Here is a 16,947-nt window from a genome sequence, read left to right as displayed (position 1 = left end):
CTCGCCGCCTCCTTCGACCCACTCGAAGCACTCGATGCACGCCCCGACGCACTCGACCGGCGCCGACCTGTCGCAGGCGCCGACCGTCGTTGGCAAGCAGCCGCCGACGCCCAAGAAGGACGCCCGTTTCTGGCTCATCTTCGTCGTCCTCTTCTTCTGCTGCTTCCTGTCGGCCCTCGACCTGACGGCCGTCTCGACCGCCTTGCCCTCAAGTGCGTCCTTTTTCGCCCGGTTCCTCGTGAGCGACGAGCGAGGACTGACCTTCCTTTCCCTCCCAGTCGCCGCCGACTTCGAGTCGACGGACGCGACCTGGATCGGCAGCGCCTACGCCCTCACCTCGACGGCTCTCATCCCTTGGAGTCCGTCCCTCTTTCGCACGTGTCCGTGACCGACGCCCGCACTGACCCTCGCTCGTCCACCTGCAGCCGGCGGCCTCGCCGCCATCTTTGGTCGTCGCCCCGTCATGATCGGCGGCATCCTCATCTTCGCGCTCGGAAGTGCCCTCACCGGTGCGGCGCAGAGCATGGCAATGGCGATCGGCGGCCGCAGCGTCCAGGGCATCGGCGGCGGCGCCATCCTGACCATGGTCGAGATCATCATCTGCGACCTCGTCCCGCTCGCCGAGCGAGGCACCTACTTCGGCATCATCGGCGCCGTGTGGGCTCTTGTACGTCCCTCTCGCGAGGGCGACCGGCGGCGAGACGCGCACTGACCCCTTCCTCCCGCCCCTCCTCCTTCTCCTCGAGCAGGCTTCTACTCTTGGCCCGCCCATCGGCGGCGCTCTCGCATCTGCAGGAGCATGGCGCTGGCTCTTCTACCGTAAGTTCACTCTCCCTGCCCTCGATCGAGTCTAGAGAGTCGACGGCGCATCGACGAGCCGCAACTGACCTCCTCCCCGCCTGCTCGCAGTGAACCTTCCCCTCTGCGGCCTCGCTCTCGTCCTCACCTTCATCTTCCTCCGCATTAAGGCCCCCGAGACGACGCTCGAGGAGAAGCTCGAGCAGATGGACTGGTGGAACCTCCTCTTCGTCGCCGCCGCCACGTCGACCATCCTCGGCCTCACTTGGGGCGGCGCGACCTACGCCTGGTCGTCGTACCAGGTCCTCGTCCCGCTCATCGTCGGCATCATCGGCATGGTCGCCTTTGTCGCCATCGAGCGCAAGTACGTCAAGCACCCGACCGTCCCGTTCGACATCCTCGTCCACCGCGACGCCTGGATCGGCTACTTCACGACGTTCCTCCACTCGCTCGTCGTCCTCGCTATCGTCTACTGGCTCCCGGCCTACTTCCAAGTGAGTACGAGCCCACTGCGGATCGTTCACGTCGTCGAGACCTCGGCCCTGACCCTCAGCCCTTCCCTCGCAGATGCGCGGCGCCTCGCCGGTCCAGTCGGGCGCCAAGACGCTCCCGCTCAGCTTCACCATCTCGCCTCTCGCCATCGTGGTCGGCGCGAGCGTCACCATCACGGGCATCTGGGTCCCGCAGAACGCGATCGGCTGGGCCATGGCCACGATTGGCTGCGGCCTCCTCTCGCTCCTCAAGTACGACTCGGGGCGCAACGCGTGGGCAGGCTTGTGCGTCTCTCCTCTCTCTGTCTCTCTCTCTCTCCTCTCCTGTCGTTGTCGGACAGCCCGTCGACCTCGTCCTGAATGAGCGGGCCTGACCCGACCTTTCCTCGTGCAGCTCGGTCGTCGTCGGCATGGGCCTCGGCATGCTCTATTCCGCCACGAACTTTGCCGTCCTCGCTCCGGTCAAGCCCGCGCGTCAGCCGTATGCGGTCCGTCTCTCTCGCTGTCCGAAGCGTGCGCTCGAGCCCCTTACTGACAGTCCTCGCCGCCCGCAGATCACCTTCTACGGGTTCGTGCGCTCTTTTGGCCAGCTCTTCGGCATCGTCATCGGCTCGACCGTCGTCTCGAACCAGCTCCAGAAGAACCTGCCGGCGGCGTACGTCGCACAGTATGGCGAGCTCGTCGGCGACGCGACGTTTGCGCTCATCCCGCAGATCAAGACCTTGTGCGTCTCTCTTGCCCCCTCTCTCACGTCGCGATGCCTCTCACTGACAGTCTCGCACGTCTTGCAGTGCCGAGCCGCTACGTACTGAGGTCCAGATCGCGTTCAACGACGCGCTTGTGACCCTGTGGCAGGTTCTCGTGGGGTTATCGGGCCTTGGTTTCCTCCTCGCGCTCGCCCTCAAGCACATCCCGCTCACGATGGAGGTCGACGAGAGCTGGGGCGTGCAGGTCAAGAAGAAGGAGGGCGGCGTGCAGGGGGCCGAGGAGGAGAAGGTCGGCGCGCTGTGATTCGATAGATGCCTCTTTGTCGTAGTCTCGCTTCTCTAGTCTGTACCTGATCTCGATTCCCCTCGCCTCCCTGACCCTCGTCGTCGCCGTCGTCAGGAATTGCGAGACCGTACTCCTCTGCGCACGCCGCTCGGGCCGCCGCTTTGACCTTCTCAACCGACGTTCGCCCGGACTTTCCGGCGCCTCGAGCGTCCGTCGCCGAAGCAGCTTGCTCTCTCTCATCTCTCGCTCTCGACATCAAGCTGCTTAGCGTGCATTGCCCATGCTGCGATTGCCGCAGCACGCACCGCGCACGAGCCCCCTCGCCGTCCTCCTCCTTGCCTTCGCTCGACTCGCGACGGCCGACGACGACACCGAGGCGCCGCCGGCGAGCTCCTCCTTGGCTGCATTCAACCTCGCGAATGGCTTGGCCGGGGCTATCAGCGCCGCAGGCGAAGTCGCCTCGGCGGCATCCGTGCAGTCTGCTGCGTCGGCGGCGGCGAGTGCGGGCCTGAGCGCGTCGGCAACGGCCACGGCGACGGCCGCGTGGGCGACCAAGACGGCGGGAGGGATGGAGCAGTACACCGACTCGAACGACACGGTCGTGCTGCACGACGACCTGAGCGTGACGTGCGTCGCCTTCCCCTTGCTCAGCTTGGAGGTCGAGGAGCTTTGGCGAGCGAGCTGACCTCGTCTTCCCGCGCAGGTATTCGTGTCCGACAGCGGGCGACGAGTGGGTCGTCGAGCAGCTCACCGACTCGCTGTCGGCGCATACCGCGACGGGAGCCGGCTGCACCGTCGAGTACGCCTTTCAAGGTGCGCCTCCTCCCTCTCTTCCTGCGCGTCGTCCATCTCGTTCCCTTACCTGACTCCTTCGTCCTTCGCAGGTGACGCCGTCCAGATCTGTGCGTCGATCTTTCACCTGCCGCACACACTGTCAAGGGGGTTTGCTGACCACCCTTGCCGACGCAGACGGTGCGACCGGAACCGAGGGGGGCGTCTTTGGCTGCTCGTGCGTCCCTCATATCTTCTCCTCGTCTCTCTGCCCCAATGCGAGAGGCTGTGAGCGCGTAGAAGTGTCGCGCGTACTGACACTCGGCTTTTTTTTGGCCGCTCTCGTGGACGCAGGGTCACGGCGTCGGGGCGCAACTTTACTGGTTGGTGGAACGGCCGCGGCACGAGCAACACCTTTCAGCCGTACCAGGGCTCGTGCGCGATGCAGGGACTCGGCTGGGACGGCCACACGGTGCAGCTCGTCAACTCGCCGTGTGCGTCGCTGCGACCTTCTCAAGTTCACCAACCTCGACGTCGCGCACGCAGATCAACCCGGCAAGGTCTGGTTCACCGGTGCGTCCCTATCTCTCCTGTCGTCCCCTGTGTCCCTTCTGACTCTGTCCCTGGCCCGCAGGCTTGCGCTTCTCGACGAACAAGACGCAGAGCCCGTGGGAGACGCACGCCTGGGACACGTGCTGCGCGGCGTACGCCTTCCCCGAGGGCATCGCGACGACCGTCGACGCTACGCCAACGTCCGGTGCGACGAGCGGAGGAGCCGTTGCAGGTATGGGCTCGGGCACGACGATGTTCGTCGTCGCCGGACTGGCCGGTGTCGTCATCCTCGCGTCGCTCCTCATTGCGTGCGTCCCTGCTCCTCTGCCTCTGCCTCGACGGACATACACTGACTGATCCTTTCCCCCGCGATCTGCAGGTGCATGTGCTGCTCCAAGCGCCCGGCGGCAGGCGGTCCGGGCACCAGAGCCGCTTTGCGAGCTGCGCTGCACTCTCCTTCTTCCACCGACGAGGGCGCGTCCTCTCGCTTTCTTTTGAACCTCAGCCTGGACTAACAGCGGCGCGCCGTGCAGAAGCCCGGCCGCTCAAGCGCAGGAAGACGCGGTCCAAGCCGACCTCGAGGAGGCGTCGCCGACAACCGTCGACCGACACGAGCGAGTCGAGCGACGGTCAGAGTGCGACGACGACGACGACGACTGCGAGCGAGACGGACTTGAGCGACGAGGAGAAGGGGCGGGACCGGGCGAGGAGGAGGAAGAGGCAGTAGAAGGCGATTGCCCGTGCACGGACCTCTCGTTGTTCTCTCGGCCTCGCCGATACTGGAGAGTGAGCTCGAGAGTTGCTCGTCGTGGCAAGGCTACGCTCTGTGCTGCGCTGCTCGCGCGTCGAGCCGCCTCCTCCAGCCGACCGCGACCTCGACGACCCAGTTCTCCCTCTCCCACCTCTCCTCCTCGAGCTCGACGTACGCCTCCCAGTCCTCGTCCCTCGCGCATACCTCTCCTCCATCTCGACGTCCGTCATCGTCCTGCCCCTCCCGCTCGCCCGCCTCGCCCTCGCGCGCCTCGTCGCCGAGCACGTACCCGTCTGGCGCCGCGAACGCGAGCCCGAGCTGCTGCGCCGCACGCGCGACGAGCACCGAAAGCTCGTACTGCTGAAAGAGGTGGTAGTAGCGGTTGAAGGTCGGTTTCGGGTCGGTGGCGGCGGGAGCAGGAGGAGGGGAAAGGGTCGAGTCGAGGGGAGCGGCGGTGTCGCCGGCGGCGGTTGCGGGCTCGGGCGCCGGGTCGCGCGACGGCGGTGTCGATGCAGGAGATGCTTGACCGGCCGCAGGAGGATCGGGCCCCATCTTGGGCCGCCGATCGCGTGGCGTGCCCTTGTCCCGCTTCCTCGGCACCTGCTCCTGGCGCTCCCACGGCACGAACACGTCCTGGCCCTTCCCGGTCGCGCCCGCACGCTCTCCCGCTCCCTCACCTCCCACTTGCGCCTCGCGCGAACCCTCGAGCGGCGCGTCGACGGGCACGGCGCCCTTCTTGCCGCCCGTCGTGCGGCGCGCGCTGCGGTCGCCGCCGCGAGCGGCGAGCGACGGGTCCTGCTCGACGGACCAGACGACGATGAGGAGCTTGGACGGAGGTGGTGCGGGCGAGGATGGGTAGCGAGTGGACGAGGACGAGGAGGACGTGGGAGGACAGGGAGGGAGGACGGCGAGGATCATTTGCTGCGGGCGAGAGCGAGCATCAGGCGACGGCTCGACCGAGCTAGACAGCCACGGGCGACTATACGAGTCGTGCATGACCATCGAGAGGAGAGAACGCGCGCTGACGCACCTTGACCGACTCGGCCCGGCGAGCGGGCGTCGCAAAGTGGTGGATGGTCGCGATCGAGATGGCGTGGTTCTGCGGCGGTGCGGCGAGGGCTCTGTCAGGTCGTGACGCTCGGCGGAAGGGGGACAGGAGGGGCAAGACGACGCACGAAAGCGCCTCGCCGCCAGCAGCTCAAGTCGACGCAGTCGCCTCGGACGACCTCGTGACCTTTGGAGCTCGCGATGCCGAGCAGGCCGGCGCTCATGTCGAACCCGACCGGCAAGAGGTCGCTCCTCGGCGGTGGCGTGCGCTCGTCGTCGTGCGGCTCGTTGGCGGGCTCGAGGGCGCGCGCTTTGCCCTTGGGCGGCGGACGAGGGAGCGAGTCGGCGGCCTTGCCGTCCCACGCGAGGACGCTACGGCACCCGAGGTACTTGCCGTTGCCCGTGCCGGCGTCGAGGACGAGTCCACCCTGTGTCGAGTGCGTGTCAGGCCCGTGTGTGGCGCAGAGAGAGAGAACGGGGAACGCACTGGAGGGAGACGTTCAAAGAAGCGCTCGACGAAGGGCCAGCGCGAGTGGCGAGTGCGCGAGAAGTCGGCGGCGATCTGGTCGTACACGGCGTGGACGTGAAGCAACTCGAACGAGGCGGCGAGGTTGGCGGCCATCGAGGTGAGAGAGTCGGGCGAGGGCGGTGCAGTGCGAGGTGAGCGAGGCGGGCACTTGACGAGGTGGGCTGGTTCGAGCTCGTGGGGCGCTGATGGAGTCTCTAGATTGAGATGCGCGGTCGCTGTACTCGCAGCGGTGCGGTGGTCCCAGCAGGCGGACAGGTCGCGAGCCAAGGTGGGCGAGCGCGGAGACTTGGTCGAACTCACCCCGCTCACCACCCCGGGCAGCCGTGCTACCGAGCTCTGTGCACCACGAGCACCTCACTGAAACCGGTCACCCGTCCCTCGACCCAACCAGAGCGAGTGCGCGCCTCGCACGAGCGGGCCCGTGTCGTCGCCTCGGTGTCGCCACGCCCTCCGCCTCGACACACGCCTCTGCCGCCAGCGTAAAGCCTCTTCAAGCTTCCAGCCAGGTGCGTCCATCTCCCTGGGGTCGGACCGAGCACCGGCGAGCGAGTTGGCGAGCGCGAGGTGGCCCTCTTGGCCCACACGGCGGCGTGTCTCGACCTCGGCGGCCAACCGCTCTCGCTCGTCCTCGTGGACGTGAGCGAGGACGCCAGGCTCGTGTCGAACCCGTTCCTGACCCTCTCGAACGCCCCAGCAGGTCCGGTCAGCGCCGTGCGACCCGGTCACCCTCGTCGTCGGCTCGTCGTCGTCCGCCTCGATCTCTCGCGGCGCCTCCACCTCCCGAGTTCACCTCAAGGGCCCAGCCGTACACGCGCCACACCCGCCTAGCACGTCGGCCTCGTCCTGTGCGCCCGCGCCGCCGTCATGGCCGCCGTGTCGCCTCCCCACTCGCCGCCTCCGGCTCGCTCCTCCCCTTCTTCCCCCGGCTCGCCGTACCAACACCTCGCCGACGCCGACCACTGCTTCCTCCCCTCGTCTCAGCACTCGACCTCGCCCGTCCTCCCGAGCCGCACCCGCAGCGGCTCGCGCACCTACGACGAGGCCCAGGCCGACGACCGCCAGCACCTCGCCAGACGCCGCACCCGCAGCCGCGAGCGCGCCGCCGCCGAGGACGCCCTCGTCGGCCGCAAGTCGTCGAGTGAACACGCCGCCCCCGGCGCGTACGAGCACGCGGGCGACGAGATGAGCGCGCACGAGCTCCGGGCAGAGGTGCGTCCGCCTGTCCTCCTCCTTCGCGTCTCCAGCCCCGCATCGAGCCGTGCTGGGAGCGCGTCTCGGCGAACAGCTTGACTGACACACACCCGAAATACTCAGATGGAGACGCTCATGCTGTTGCGGCGACGCTCAATGAGCCAGCCCGTCGCCGACCCGGACCTCCCGCCGACAGCTCCGCCCACCTCTGCGCCGCCCATCAAGCGCCCCAACCTTACGCTCGCCATCCCGACCATCAACGAGCACCCCGGCGGCGGGCCTGTATCGCCCACCGCGCCGTCCCCTGCCGAGACGGGCACCCTCGTGCGCCGCCGCTCGACCGTCGGCGGCCGCCTCCCGTCTGAGCACCCTCTTCCCTCACCTCCCCCTGTCCCCTCGCCAGCCCTCCAGTTCCCTCACTCGTCCTTCTCGTCACCCTCGTCATCCTCGGCCGAGTCGGACGAGCTCTCGTCGTCGCCCGCGAGCTTCTGGCTCCCAGCCTCGCTTCACCCGGAGCTCGCGCCCGCCGAGTTCAAGGCCTTCATCCGCGAGCAGACGCGCCCCGAGGCGCTCGCGCGCCGCACGTCGCTCTCGGCCGGCGGCGGCGGGCCTGGCTCGGGCGCGGCGGGCGCCAACCACGGCGGCGTCGGTCCCGGCGGCGCGCCGACCGGTCGCCCGACCCGGCGCGCGAGCCTCCTCCGCGGCGAGTACAAGCCGCGCGCCAACGACGGCGTCGGCGACGAGCGCCGCGAGCAGCCGCCGCCTGTGCCCCGCATCGACGAGGAGCACCTCGTCAAGCGCACGACGAGCGACGGCGCGGCGGCCAAGCAGCGCCGCAGCCGCAACACGCTCAACTTTGAGGAGCTCACGATCAAGGACCTGCAGCGCCTCGAGGAGCTCGCCGCCAAGGCCGAGGCCGAGGGCAACACCGAGGGCGAGGAGGAGGAGGGCGAGCGCCTCGGGCGCGTGTTGCGCAGGAGCCTGAGCCTCAACCCTCACCGCGTCGCCGCAGCAGGTGCGTCCTCCCTTTTTCTCTCTCTTCCTTTCACGTTCCTCGTCCCGTTGCTCACGCAAGCGCTCGTGCGCAGCAGCAGCAGCCGGCACCTCTTTCGGCGGCGGGACGCTCGCCTCGACGGCCGAGGAGCCGGCCGGCACCGACGCCGAGGGCAGCGAGCCGAGCCTCGACAGCCACGACGGCGCCAGCGTCGACGACGAGGAGGCGCCCATCATCGTGTTTGCGCCCGGCCAGATCCTGCGCCGCAACGCGCGCACCAAGATCCGCAAGACGAGCATCGGCGGCACCGAGACGACCATCGGCTTCTCGGGCGGGAGCCGGTACGGCTCGGGGCGGCGCAAGGGCGGCAGGTCGTCGACCGGCGACACGAGCGTCGAGACGGGCGAGAGCGGCGGCACAGGCGGCGGCGGCGAGGGCCCGTTGACGGCGTCGAGCGAGGGGGGCGAGGCGGGCGAGGCGGGCGACAGCGCGTCGCCGCCTAGCTCGGACCAGCAGCACATCGAGGTCGCGACGCTGCCCGTCGACGACGGGCCGCACGTCGTCGTGCAGCAGCAGCACCCGCCGGCGCTCCCGCCAAAGTCGGAGCAGGCGCCGCTCCCGACCGTCGTCGTCGACCGCCCGACCGTCGACGCTTCTCTGCCGCCACCCGTACCTGCACCTCGTCCCCCCTATCCGTCCGTCGACACCCCTGCGCCCGTCGTCCCTCCTCCCGGCGGCGCTGTCGAGCCGACCTCGCCGACCTCGCCCACCCGCAACGCGATCTCGCCAGCCTCGGCCGAGTACGACTGGGCGACGCACCATCAGCCTGCACCGCCACCACCCCCACCGCCGGCGCCAGAACCGCAGTACACGGTCCATCCGCAGCACCTCCCTCGCCAGCCGTTCGGCGAGGTCCCGCCGCCGCAAGCCGTCCCGATCCCGCTCCCTCAGCAGCGCAAGGAGCCGCCCGCGCCCTCGCCTCCTCCGCCTGCACCGGCTCCCGCCCCGGCGCGCTCGCAGTCGCCCAAGCCGGCGCCCAAGGAGAAGAAGAGCGGCTGGGCCCGGCTCGGACTCGGGCGCGACGACGACAAAAAGCGCAAGGGCAAGGGCCGCGATCGCTCGGACGATGGCGCGAGTACGACGAGCGCGTCGTCGCACGGGAGCGGCGGCGGCGGCGACAAGGAGTCGAGCGGCGGCGGCGGTGGGAGCGGGTTCCTGAGCGGCATCTTCGGCCGCAGCAAGCGCGGCGGCAGCGCCGAGCACGAGCCTCCCGCTCCTCCTCGTGCGCCCTCGCCGCCTCCTGAACCGCGCATCCCGCCACCGCCGCCGACGGCGTCGGGCGTGCTCCTGCCCAACGGGCGGTACGCCAACTTTTACCGGCTCCCGATCCACGTCGAGCGCGCCGTGTACCGCCTCAGCCATATCAAGCTCGCCAACCCGAGGCGGCCGCTGTACGAGCAGGTGCTCATCTCGAACCTCATGTGTGCGTCGGCGCTTCGCCCTTTTCCTCCCTCCCCTCTTGTCTCTCGCCTTCTCAACTCGAGCTCGAGCGCGAGACTGACCCTGTTCCCTCTCTCTCTTTCGCAGTCTGGTACCTCGGCTTGATCCAGAAGCCTGTCGCACCTCCTCCCGCCGTGGCGCCCGTCCCCATCCCGGGCTTGCCCTCGCCCTCCCCAAACCCGTCCCCTTCCCTCCCCAACGGCCTGCCCGCCTCGCCCTCTCCTCACGACGCCTCGCCCGCGTCGTCGTCTGCCGCGCCGTCGGCACCTGTCGCCGTCGGCCCGCCGCCGTCGTCGCCGTCGCAGCCGCACAAGCGCGGCGGGCTGAGCAAGCCGTCGCGCGCCGCAGCCGGTGCACGCCCGGCGGCCGAGATGCCGATGCGCACCGTCAGCTACGAGGTGCAGAACCAGCAGCTGCTCGTCGAGGAGCAGCGCGAGCGGTACCACCAGCAGCACCAGCAGCTCGGCCAGGGTCCGCCGCCGGGCCAGGGCCAGGGCCAGTACTCGGCGCCGCCGTCGTCGCAGCAGCAGGGCTACGCCGCACCCGGGTCGAGCGGCGGTGGCTCCTCGTCGCGCTCGTCGCCGTCGCGCTCGCTCTTTGCGCCGCCGCTGAGCTCGACGAGCGCGGCGACCGGGCCCGATCCCGCTCAGCAGCAGCGCTCGCCGGAGCGAGCCTCGGCGCCGGCGGCCCTGTACGCCGGCGGCGCAGCAGACGACGACGACGATCGGCCACTTGCGCTAGCGCAGCACGCTCAGCAGCAGCCGCAGCCGTACTCGACGCGCGAGTCGTTCCCGCCGACCCGCGGCGCCGTCCAGGTCCCTCCCGCGTCGTCGTCGGCGCGCCCGGGCTTCGAGGTGACGTCTCGCCGCGTCTCGGGCGGGTCGATCACGAGCGCCGAGCACGCCTACGGCGGCGGGTACGACGACGGCGGCGTGATCGCGCACCACGACCCGGCGCTCCTCGCGTCGTCGTCGGCGGCCAAGCACGAGCGCCGCGCGTCGGCCATGTCGGACCGCAGCTTTGACGCGGGCGAGATCTACGACGCGTACGCGCCGGGCAGCCCGGGGCTCGTCAGCGGTCCGGGCGCGAGCTCGCTGTTCGGGCCGCCGCCGTCGTCGTCGTCGGGCGCGCCGGCTGTCGCGCTCGAGACGCCGCCAGGGGCGGTCCTCGGGGCGGTGGCGCCGAGGGGCTCGAGCCTGAGGGCGTTGTCGCGGTGAGAGCGGGCGAGCGAGCGAGGAGGCGGCAGCGCAACTTAGAGAGGCGGCGCAGAGACACTCGGATTTCCCTCCCCTCGTCAGACTCTGGTGTTAGGTTAGGTCCTGTGCATCGTACACATTGCATCCCGCAAGCTCTCTGGGTGCGCAGTGCGAGAGTGAAAGAGCGAGACAAGGTCCTCTTCGTCGTCCGGCTTCTGCCCGCCGCGACTTCTCCCCCACTTGGCTCGCCTCAGCTCTGCAGCACTCCGACACCAGCATGGCTGCCATCGACCCGACTGTCAAGGGCCTCAAGCCCTCGACCGAGCAGTACAACGGCGCAGGCGAGCGCTTCCTCATCGTCCACGCCCGGTTCGTCGACTCGTCCTCCTCGTCTCGCTCGCCTCTCGGCGCGTCTGGGAGAGAGCGAGTATGCCGAAGCGAGGTTGACACTGACCCAGATCCCCTACGCCCGCAGCTGGAACGACCAGGTCATCACGCCGCTCGTCCAGGGCGCCGTCGACACGATGATCAAGATGGGCGTCTCGCGCGACAACATTGTCATCGAGACGGTCCCTGGCAGCTACGAGCTCCCCATGGCGTGCTCTCGGTGCGCCCCTGTCTCTGTGCCTCTCTCTCGCACCAGTTGGGAAGAAGCCGGACGAGGTCCTCTCCTCGGACGAGAGTAGAGTCGGACCGGCAGGCGCACCAGGGCCATGGCCATGGGAGGACAGGCTCGAGTACCATGGCCGTGAAGCTGACACACACCTGCGCTCGTCCTCCCGCAGACTCATCGCCGCCTCGCAGATCCAGGCGTCGGCGACAGCCTCGGACCTCATGGGCGCCTCGACCCTCCTCGACGCCCCTGCATCGGCCCCGACCTCTGCCCCGTCCTCGTCCGTGTCCAAGGGCCCGTTCGCCGCCGCCATCGCCGTCGGCGTCCTCATCAAGGGCTCGACCCAGCACTTCGAGTACATTTCGGACGCCGTCACGCACGGCCTCATGCGCGTCCAGCTCGACACGGGCGTCCCCGTCGTGTACGGCGTCCTCAACTGCAACACGGACGAGCAGGCGCTGCAGCGCGCCGGCGTCGGCAAGGAGACCAAGGGCCACAACCACGGCGAGGACTGGGGCGCGGCCGCCGTCGAGCTCGGCGTCAAGACCAAGCGCTGGGCGACGGGCGCCATCTAGAGCGACACGACGACGGCCATGTACAACGCGCAGGATCGAGCAGGGTCGCATGGGCGAGCGAGAGTTGGGTCGCCGGGCGAGGCCGGTGAGGGCTCGAGAGGCTTTTCAGCTTCTTCTTGCCGCTCGCCTTCCGCATCTCGGACCAGTCGCTCTCTGCGCGCTCTCGCCGGCTCGAGCTTTGGAGCTCGCTCTCTGTCTTTCTCTCGGACTCGACAAAGAGAGTGCAACGCGCCGGCTCTTTCCAGACCGAGTTACTCAACGCCGGAAGTCTCGCTCTCTCTACTACGCCTTCTCGAGCACGACGACCTCGACGACCGCCTCCCTCGTGCGCTCCCTCGTGTTCTGCATCGTCGCACCGCGTCGAGCGGGCGCGAGCACGTCGCGCACGCGACGCAGGCCGCACGGGCCCTTCTCGCGCACGGCCTCGTCGTCGCCGTCGAGCGACGTGCGAGGGAGGGCGATCGCGCCTTGCTGCTCGGCGGCGGGACAGGTAGAGCCGCTGTGCAGGGTCCGGAGCCAGACGAGCGTCAGTACCTGGCGTTGGAGGCAGAGACGCACACTGTGGCGGATCGACGCACGCGTGGATGAGGACGCCCTCGACGATGGCTGCAGAGGGTCGACGGGCAGGTTGGGTCAATGCGGGTTCCTCGAGGAAGAGAGATAGTGAGAGGCTCGACGCACCGAGAACGAGAGCGAGGCCGAGCTGGATCGACTCGGGCTGGTCGCGAACGACCCTCGCGCCGATGGGCCACAGCGCCGCAATGCAGCCTGTACGTGCCTCAGACCGTCAGTACGCCCTTCTCGACGTCGAAAAGGTGAGAGAAGGACGCACCGATGAGGCCGGTCCAGCACAGCGCGCGCTTAAGCCTTCCCCTCTGCTCGCGCAGCCGCGTTTCCTCCTCGCCCGGCCCAAAGGCGCACGCCGCTCCCGCCACGACACCGACGCCGAGCGGAATGGCGAGCAGGACGACGAGCGCGGCGAGGTGGGCCGCCGTCGGCGGTGACGGCGAGTGGCGCGACTCGATGTAGACGAGGCAGGCGGCGTTCCAGACCGACGCGCTGCGGGTGCCGGCGTGTCAGGACCCTCTTGGGTGCTCGCGAGGGAAAAGGAGGACGCACCAGAGCGATTCGAAGAGGAGATTGGCGCCTGCGAGAAGCGGTTGAAATGAGCGGGCTCGAAACGAGACGAAGTGAGAAGCGGACGCACTCGTGTAACCCTGCTTTGCCGCCTCGTCGGCGTCGGGCACAAAGGGCAGCTGGTCGTGGTCGTCGTTGGCGAGTGGCGACTTGACCGACTCGGGCTCGTGGTTGACGTCGGCGGACGAGACGGGGAGGCGAATGGCGCCGTCGCGGCGCAACAGGCGGTCGAGGTCGATCCAGCGGGCCATGTCGTGCGAGGTGCTGAGCAAGGTGCGAGTGGAGAAGGAGAGCAAGGAAGAGCGGGTGGGTGCTCGGCGACGAGACGATGAAAGGCGAGGTGCGAGGTGCGAGCGTTCGCTTGTCTCCCCCGCAAAGCGGCTCGAGCGTGCAAGGACGTCCGCCTCGCTCGGCTCGCTCGTCAGGAGACCGTCTCGCACTTTCCACTGCGCTCGAAAGGAGCAGCACCCGAGAGTGAGCGGCGAGAATGTGTCCGAACAGACGAAGCGAGTTGAACAAAGGCGAGAAGGCGAGTACGCAAAGATACAGCTCGGGCGACGACGACGAGGGGAGCTACAACAAGGGTGGGTACGACAGGATGCGAGAGGAAAAGTGAACGCTGTCAAGGCTCGGCGCGAGGAGCGGGAGCAGGCACAGCCGGCGGGGAGGAAGGAAGGGAACGCGTCGAGGACGACGCGGCGCGCGGCAGGTCGTCGTCCTCGGCGACGACGGCGACGCGCTCCTGCGACGGCTCAGCCGCCGTCGACGACGTACTCGCTCGAGGCGGGTGCGCGCCGTCGAGCGTAGGCACGACCGCGCCTGCGCCGCCGAGTGCCGCACCGTCGACCGCGCCCCGCTCGCGCTCGTCCCCGCTGTCGCCACTGTCGTCGCCGTCGTCGCCATCGCTCCCGTCCGTCTTCCACCCGTCGGCCCGCTGCAGCGTCGCCTCGCCGTCGGCGACCTTGCGCGAGTAGGTCGGGAGCCCGAGGCCTTCCTCGGCCTCGCGCTGCGCCTCGCGCTCCCTCCTGCGGCGCAAGCGGCGCTCGGCCCTGCGGCGGACCCGCTCGGCGCGCCTGCGCTCCGAATCGGTTTCGACGTCGTCGTCGCCGTTGCCCGTGTGCGGGCCGGCCATGGCGGCGGCGGCGGCGACGAGGACGGCCGGCGTCGCGCCGTTGAGCGCCGCGCGCTGGCTCGGCGTCAAGTCGGCGAATGAGCGCGGACCGGACGACGACGACGACGATGAGGGCCCGAGGAGGCCGGCATCGCGCAAGGCGCGGCGCAGGTGCGCCACCTCGGCGAGCGTCGCCGGGTCGGCCGGCCGCTGCTGCGACGCGGGCGTGCGGGCGGTCGACAGGTGCTGCATCGGGACGGCCGTGTCGGCGTTGCCGCGGCGGAACAGGGACGTCAGGCGGGCGAAAGGGCCGCGCCGAGGTGCCGAGGCGGGTCCGGTCGGTGCGACGGTGGCGGCGGCGACGGGGGCGGCGGGCGCGTTCGGGTCGGGCTGCGCCTCGTCGTAGCCGGGCGGTGGAAGCTCTGCATGTTCGAGGTCGAGGCTGTAGACGCTGTTGTTGAGGCTGCGCTGCGAGTCGGCGGTGCGGGGGCGAGGTCTTGGCCTCGCGCGATGGTGCTGCTGCTGGTCGCGCGAGTAGATGGTGCGTTGGCGGCGCAGGCGGTGCAAGAGGCCGAGGCGGACGAGTGCGCCGAGGGCGAACACACACAGGATCACGACGATGGCTGGCGAGAGCGACCAGGACAGTTGGAGCAGCGCCGATGAGGGGGAGGGGGCAAGAGAGTCAGTCACAGGGCTCAGGGGTGCGCCGGCTCGGGTTCAGAGAGACAAGGACGCACCGTACTTCCACACGCTGACGGACCCATCCGAGCCGGAGCCGGACGAGGACGAGTCGGCCGACGAGGTGGCTTGAGGGACGAACCGGGTCGCGCTCGTCTGGGCGAGGTCCGGGGTGGATGTTGCGGCGGACGAAGTGGTCGTGGGCCACACCTGCTGCCTGCGGTCGAGTGCAGGCATCTTGGCGGGCGTGTGTTGGAGCTGTAAGGCAGAGAGTGAGGCGGTGAGAGGTGGAGGCTGTCGAGGGGCGGTGCAGCTTCGAGACATTTGCCGCTCGGCTCGGCGACCGATATGCACCTCGCTGCGAGGCGCCCAAACTCTCGTTCGTAACCCTCGTCCGCCTCTCTCCCTCTGCCCACTCTCTCGCAACTCGCTCAAGCTGTGCGTCTCGCCTCACTCTCTCTCGTTCGCGCACACCGACTGACCCTTGACCGACCTGCAGCTCCCTCCCAAGTGCGTCTCCCTCGCCGAGCCTCTGCCGCCGAGCCTCCTCCCGCGTCATTCCTCCCACGCTGACCTCCCTCTCCCCCCTTCCCTCCCCTCGCACTGCTTCGTCCTCGTCCTCGTCTCCATCTACAGCCTCAACCCCACCCACCACACCGCCCAACCGCAACCATGCCCTTCACCGCCAGCGACATCTGCAAGGTGAGCCAACCTCGCCGGTCTGCCTCTCGTCGACCGCGACCGCGAACTGCCCCGGACTGACTCTGTCGACGCTCGCCTGCAGATCATCCTCGCCATCTTCCTCCCGCCCGTCGGTGTCTTCCTCGAGCGCGGCTGCGCTGCCGACTTCTGGAGTGCGTCCTCTTCCCTCTTCTTCCCCCCTCCTGAGCAGACCAAGCTGACTCGTTCCGCACCGCGCGCAGTCAACGTCCTCCTCACGATCCTCGGCTACATCCCGGGGTGCGTCCCCTCTCGTCGTCCCTCTCTCGCACGCGCGCACGCGCAACTGACCTTCCCCCCTCGGCCACCTCGCTCCTTCTGCCTCCGCCTCGCCTTCTTTCTTGCAGCATCATCCACGCGCTCTACATCATCCTCAAGTACTGAGCGGTGAGTCAGACCGACTCGATGTCGAGGTGGGGCGATGAGAAACGCGGGCGCGCTCAATCGGTCCGTCCGGCTCTCCATCTCTCTCCTCACACCGTCGCGACTGGACCTGACGCATCTCCTTTCCCCCTCGCAGGCTTAGAGAACTCGTGCCGCTCGCACCCCTCGTCGCTCGTCGCCTCGCCACTCCCCCTCCTGTGCTTGAACCCGTTGTGCCGCTTTACCCCTTCTTCCTACTTTCGCCTGTTAATCTTCATCCCGGACACTTCCCCACTCTGCGAGTCGCACTCGCCATCGAGAGCATGTCAAGACGGCGAGAGCTCGTGAGAGCAATGCCGTCGAGCCCGGTCAGAGAGAGCCGGTCCCTCCTTTTGCTCGCAGCGCTCGGGCCCTGGACCGCGCGCTGCGACCGTTCGGCAGTTCGGCTCGACAGCTCAGAGACTAGCTCGAGCGCTCACCGCGGCGAGCTCGCTCGCGGTCGAGACGACGCGGCGACGGTGCAGCCAGCTCAGTTGGGCGACTTCGCGTTCGCTCAGGCCGCCCTCTCAGTTGTGAGGAGCCCTCCTCGCGCCCGACCCCGTGTTCGCCCTCTCGGCGCTCCTTACTGCGCTCGCTCGAGCGCTCGAGAGCTTCAAGCTGCGACGCCCACGCTCGTGCTGGTCGTGCTCGCGCTCGCTCACGCTGCTTCCTCGAGCGGCTCTTCCACTTTCTACATGCTCTCGCTGTGTGCGGCTGGTGCAGGTGAGCGCAGACGAGTCGTCGCAACGGGCGCGAGCGCGCAGAGGAAGCACAGGTCCGGCGCCGACCTTGTCGAACTAAAGAGGCTCGAGCGGCCCTTCTTCCTCTCTCGGAAAAGCACGCCGACGAGGCAAAGACGTCGCAGAGAAGGATGCTCGCACTGCAGAAAGTATAACAA

At 69.0% G+C, this 16,947-nt stretch overlaps 7 protein-coding genes across 7 annotated transcripts; 4 read left to right on the top strand and 3 right to left on the bottom strand.

Annotated features, from left to right (window-relative positions):
* Positions 1 to 34: 34 nt before the first annotated feature.
* RHOBADRAFT_15707 (uncharacterized protein) lies at positions 35 to 2,300 on the top strand (the record flags this gene model as incomplete). Its single annotated transcript, XM_018412270.1, has 9 exons — positions 35 to 212; positions 279 to 359; positions 426 to 667; positions 750 to 819; positions 910 to 1,292; positions 1,366 to 1,574; positions 1,684 to 1,777; positions 1,844 to 2,013; positions 2,081 to 2,300. The coding sequence occupies 9 exons, from the start codon at positions 35 to 37 to the stop codon at positions 2,298 to 2,300; spliced, it is 1,647 nt and encodes a 548-aa protein (XP_018270193.1).
* Positions 2,301 to 4,392: 2,092 nt separating this feature from the next.
* On the bottom strand, positions 4,393 to 6,175 carry RHOBADRAFT_54004 (uncharacterized protein). Its single transcript, XM_018417104.1, has 4 exons — positions 5,891 to 6,175; positions 5,532 to 5,831; positions 5,387 to 5,455; positions 4,393 to 5,277 (listed from the first exon to the last, which is right to left on the bottom strand). Exons 1-4 carry the CDS (start codon positions 6,023 to 6,025, stop codon positions 4,423 to 4,425), a joined length of 1,359 nt encoding a protein of 452 aa, XP_018270192.1. The 5' UTR covers positions 6,026 to 6,175; the 3' UTR covers positions 4,393 to 4,422.
* A 621-nt stretch (positions 6,176 to 6,796) lies between these two features.
* Positions 6,797 to 10,834, top strand: RHOBADRAFT_54003 (uncharacterized protein; the record flags this gene model as incomplete). The annotated part of the gene is made up of 4 exons (XM_018417103.1): positions 6,797 to 7,141; positions 7,247 to 8,138; positions 8,212 to 9,600; positions 9,705 to 10,834. The coding sequence occupies 4 exons, from the start codon at positions 6,797 to 6,799 to the stop codon at positions 10,832 to 10,834; spliced, it is 3,756 nt and encodes a 1,251-aa protein (XP_018270191.1).
* Positions 10,835 to 11,090: 256 nt separating this feature from the next.
* On the top strand, positions 11,091 to 12,001 carry RHOBADRAFT_16058 (uncharacterized protein; the record flags this gene model as incomplete). Its single annotated transcript, XM_018412294.1, has 3 exons — positions 11,091 to 11,182; positions 11,289 to 11,420; positions 11,599 to 12,001. The coding sequence occupies 3 exons, from the start codon at positions 11,091 to 11,093 to the stop codon at positions 11,999 to 12,001; spliced, it is 627 nt and encodes a 208-aa protein (XP_018270190.1).
* A 282-nt stretch (positions 12,002 to 12,283) lies between these two features.
* RHOBADRAFT_44625 (uncharacterized protein) lies at positions 12,284 to 13,389 on the bottom strand (the record flags this gene model as incomplete). Its single annotated transcript, XM_018414452.1, has 6 exons — positions 12,284 to 12,500; positions 12,580 to 12,607; positions 12,683 to 12,769; positions 12,834 to 13,060; positions 13,121 to 13,148; positions 13,209 to 13,389. 6 exons carry the CDS (start codon positions 13,387 to 13,389, stop codon positions 12,284 to 12,286), a joined length of 768 nt encoding a protein of 255 aa, XP_018270189.1.
* Positions 13,390 to 13,616: 227 nt separating this feature from the next.
* RHOBADRAFT_54001 (uncharacterized protein) lies at positions 13,617 to 15,164 on the bottom strand (the record flags this gene model as incomplete). The annotated part of the gene is made up of 2 exons (XM_018417102.1): positions 13,617 to 14,872; positions 14,987 to 15,164. 2 exons carry the CDS (start codon positions 15,162 to 15,164, stop codon positions 13,761 to 13,763), a joined length of 1,290 nt encoding a protein of 429 aa, XP_018270188.1. The 3' UTR covers positions 13,617 to 13,760.
* A 435-nt stretch (positions 15,165 to 15,599) lies between these two features.
* Positions 15,600 to 16,031, top strand: RHOBADRAFT_44623 (uncharacterized protein; the record flags this gene model as incomplete). The annotated part of the gene is made up of 4 exons (XM_018414451.1): positions 15,600 to 15,629; positions 15,712 to 15,781; positions 15,851 to 15,887; positions 15,995 to 16,031. 4 exons carry the CDS (start codon positions 15,600 to 15,602, stop codon positions 16,029 to 16,031), a joined length of 174 nt encoding a protein of 57 aa, XP_018270187.1.
* Between the last annotated feature and the right edge of the window lie 916 nt (positions 16,032 to 16,947).

The sequence above is a fragment of the Rhodotorula graminis genome, assembly GCF_001329695.1.
Source record: "Rhodotorula graminis WP1 unplaced genomic scaffold RHOBAscaffold_8, whole genome shotgun sequence".
In the NCBI taxonomy this organism is placed as follows: domain Eukaryota; kingdom Fungi; phylum Basidiomycota; class Microbotryomycetes; order Sporidiobolales; family Sporidiobolaceae; genus Rhodotorula; species Rhodotorula graminis.
This window is presented reverse-complemented; position numbering and strand designations above follow the sequence as displayed.